Source organism: Papaver somniferum, chromosome 9, assembly GCF_003573695.1.
Source record: "Papaver somniferum cultivar HN1 chromosome 9, ASM357369v1, whole genome shotgun sequence".
Classification (NCBI taxonomy): Eukaryota; Viridiplantae; Streptophyta; class Magnoliopsida; order Ranunculales; family Papaveraceae; genus Papaver; species Papaver somniferum.
In genome coordinates, this window is record NC_039366.1 from 189,206,559 (window position 1) to 189,210,557 (window position 3,999).

Here is a 3,999-nt window from a genome sequence, read left to right on the forward strand (position 1 = left end):
ATTACCAAATGTTAACTAGGGTAACGTTCAAAAATCTCGGCCTTTTAAAGTTTTTGATCCGGAAATGCTAAATTCAGAGGCGCCGTACTTTGGGTATGCTCTTCTCAGTGTTTCTGTGGCTGGCGTGGGCGTGGGGTAGAATATTCTATCCAGAGCAATTATTAAATGGTGCATATGTTGTCATTACGTGCTTAGCTACTTTCCATCAACCCCCACACACACACCACAGTGAATTCCATCTCACAAACTTACAACAAAAGGATAAGAAAGAAAAAGAAAAACCTAGAATTATTGAAGAGAGAGGGAGAAGTAAAAAGGAGAAAACTGATAGATGATGCATCCACAAGGACCACAACCATGATAAATCTTATTCAAAGCACATGCGTAGCTAGCTAGTAATAATAGATAGAGATGGACAACAGCTTCTTCACTAGTAGTAGCTTATGAGGAAGCCTGATCTGATTTGGCTGATTCCTGAATAGCCCCTCGTCTGTAGTCTGTACATTTTCTTTTGACAAATATTTCACTTTCTAAATAACTTAAATTCAAAGCAAAGGAACTGATTATCTCTACCAACACCACTAGTACTAGTACTATTTGTCGACTTTTAGACTTGATGATCAAATGGAGAGAAGAAGATCAAACCACTTCATTCTTGCACACACACACATGACAGATACATACTTACAACAACTTAAAAAGAAAAAACAAAGCAGAAATGGAAATCACAAAGAGACTGATTCATTCATTCAGAAATCAACATTTGTTTGATGATTTGAATGGAATAGCTCTGATGACAATCACATGGTACATAGCTGCAAGAGCTGCTCCAATGAATGGTCCAACCCAGAAGATCCACTGCATCACCAAAAATCCAAACCAATATTCCATCAGTCAAAACAAAAATAGAATTAAAATATGAGAATTAAACTGATTTAGAGAGAGTAATTACGTGGTCATCCCAAGCGTGGCCTCTGTTGTAAATGATGGCTGCACCCAAACTCCTTGCTGGGTTGATACCAGTTCCGGTGATGGGGATAGTTGCCAGATGCACCAAGAACACTGCGAACCCGATTGGAAGTGGTGCCAAGATCTGTTTTTTCATAAACCAATAATCAATTCATTGTAATTTTAAAAATCAAACCAACAAAAATAAAGTTTTGGGGATTTTATAAAGTCTACTTACAGGGACATGGGAGTCTCTGGCGTTACGTTTGGCATCAGTAGCGGAGAAAACGGTGTAAACAAGAACAAAAGTACCAACAATTTCAGCACCAAGACCATCTCCCTTGGTGTAACCAGGAGCTACAAAGTTGGCACCACCGTTCAGCATCTGGTATTTACTTGGTTGGAAACCTTTGACAACACCGGCACCACAGATGGCACCAAGACACTGCATGATCATGTAGAACACTGCTCTTGTCACTGACAATTTTCTTGCCAATAACAAACCGAATGTCACTGCAGGGTTAATATGTCCTCCTGTATCACAGAAATTAAGCCAAAAACATAAGTTTAATTTCACAAAAATAAAGGATACAAAGAAAAAGGATGGTGGGAGGTGAATATGAAGTACCTGAGATACCGGCGGTACAGTAGACAAGGGCAAAGATCATACCACCAAAAGCCCAAGCAATACCTTGAATACCAACAGACTGGCACTTGTTTTTGGCACCAGCAACACCCATAACAGTCAAGACGGAGATGTATAGGAACAGAAAAGTAGCTATGAATTCAGCAATACCAGCTCTGTAGAAAGACCATGAACCTAATTCTCCTGGTTCAAAGAAAGGAGCTGGTGGTGGCTCTCTGTAATCTTTGTCCTCAGTCATCTGAGCTGCTGTTCCGATTGGTTGTCTCTCTGAGAACTTGTTTGCTCCCAACCTCACATCTTCTTCTTTGCCTTCCATTTCTTCTTCTGCTGCTTTCTCCTTCTCACTCTTCAAGTCTGTAACTCTATTACGTCTTGTTTTTCTGCTTTTCCTGCTTAGGGATATGGGGGAGTGATGGATTTTATAGTCAAGGTACTGGACGGAAATGTATTGGTGGTCCTGCTAATTCACTGTTCTTCCGTTTTGTATGATTGAGATGGGAGATCAGTACACTCTCTTTCTTCGATGTCATTAGCAACGGGTGGCACCGCCCAATCACGGCGTTAGTTTTCTGACCTATCATTTGTTTTAAAAAATATGAGCGTAAAACCTATCATTTGTGAATGACTGGCCTTCAAAAAAAAATGAAAAAAAAATAGTATGAGCAAACATAATAAGATCATTTTAGGTTGTTAATAACCATTCGTACCAAGGTTAGAAATAATCCATAATTAACTTGATTGAGGAACAATACACAATAATACTTGGAGCCACCTTTATGTGATGTTTTGGATGAGCCATTTAGTAAATTTCCAAACTATAGACCCTGAATAGAAATTGATTTTTTTTTTTTTGTATAGTGAATTTTATGTAACTTTCTAAAACAAAATAAAAGAGAGATAGATGTTTAGTATTGAGTTTCAGGTTTTAAGAGCGGAAGAATCACCTTAACCTCTCAACTTGTTCTAGCCGGAAAAGATAATGGTGCTCAGGTATGTCTTTGAGATTTGGGGATCCATTTAACCTTCCTATAGTGACCTATCTGAAAAATCACGAACTGTCTTCTGTTTATTGAAGTGATTGTTGAGGTTTGCACGTGAAGGAGCTGCAAACACAGCTGGTATATCAGGCTTGATTCTTTTTCGAGTTTCTTCTGTGATGAGTTCTGATAGTGCAGCTTCTACAGATGGAAGAGGTGATCGATGCAGTATTGAGGCTCTTACAGTCTCGAAATCATCTTTTAATGCCATTAAGAGTTGAACTAGTCTCGATTCTTCTCTTTATTTCTGCCATAACTCTATGTCAGTTGTCCAGTTGGGTTCCATAAGTGCTAACCGGTTCCATATAATTGACATCTCATAGTGGAAATCTGAAACAGATTGTTCTATTTGTTGTTTCATGGATCGGATATCTTGTTCTAGCTTGTAGCGTTGAGCAAAATTAATTTGGGTATACCTTTTTGAAAGGAAGTCCCATGCATCTTTGGCAGTTTCAAAACCCGTAAGCTGCATGCTTATGGGAGTTACAATTGTGTTGCTTATCCAGGTTAATATCTTGTGATTGTTGACTTCCCAGCTTTCAGCAGTTTCTTCTCCAACTTCTTTTCCTTTCTCAGTGATAACGACACCAGTTGCAGGCTTTTTGGTTCTTCCATCAATATATCTCCACATGGCTTTTACCTTGAGAAAACTCCTCATTAAGAAGGACCAATGATTGTAGTTGGTTCCATCAAACTTCACAGTAATGGGTTGATAATCTTCACGCGACATGTTAAGTGATAATGAAAGAGGATAGGTGATACTAAGGTTTGAGTTTTATGATTCAAGTACTGATTATTGGTTGTTGTTTGTTGCAGCGGAAACACGATTTGATTAGGGTTGTGAGGAAACTGGCTCTGATACCATGACAAAATTTGTCATGGTATATTGGATTAAGATAAAGGTACAATACGAATTATACATGTGCCTGGTCTTCTATACAAGAACCAGAGATAAAACAGGAAGGAAACAACTTGGCTTACACGACAAGTGATGTACAAATACAACAGATATGCTAGAACCAACAAATATGGTATATCTGCAGAATATATCTGGATATATCTCGTAATACTCTCGAGCTCCTTCATCATTAAAAACCCTAGATAGCTAGAGTATAGTGCAGCAAATCCTAGTAAAGATACCAATATATATGCGCAGTCTCTTGAAGTCTGTATATCGTAATTGTCAAAGCCATGCATACTTTAATTGAATTTTTAATAAGATTTTTGGAGAAAAAATATTAAGAAAATATGGAAGATGTAAACTCTTTTTAATGGGTAAAACATACGAAGTTTACAATAAGGTAAAATGTATTAAATCGAATATATATATATATATCCAATATTTTTTTATTTTAGATTCTTTTTTGT

General features: G+C 37.6%; 1 protein-coding gene across 1 annotated transcript; it reads right to left on the reverse strand.

Annotated features, from left to right (window-relative positions):
- Positions 1-306: 306 nt before the first annotated feature.
- LOC113310059 (probable aquaporin PIP1-2) lies at positions 307-1,958 on the reverse strand. The gene is made up of 4 exons (XM_026558614.1): positions 1,577-1,958; positions 1,187-1,482; positions 953-1,093; positions 307-858 (listed from the first exon to the last, which is right to left on the reverse strand). Exons 1-4 carry the CDS (start codon positions 1,908-1,910, stop codon positions 757-759), a joined length of 873 nt encoding a protein of 290 aa, XP_026414399.1. The 5' UTR covers positions 1,911-1,958; the 3' UTR covers positions 307-756.
- Between the last annotated feature and the right edge of the window lie 2,041 nt (positions 1,959-3,999).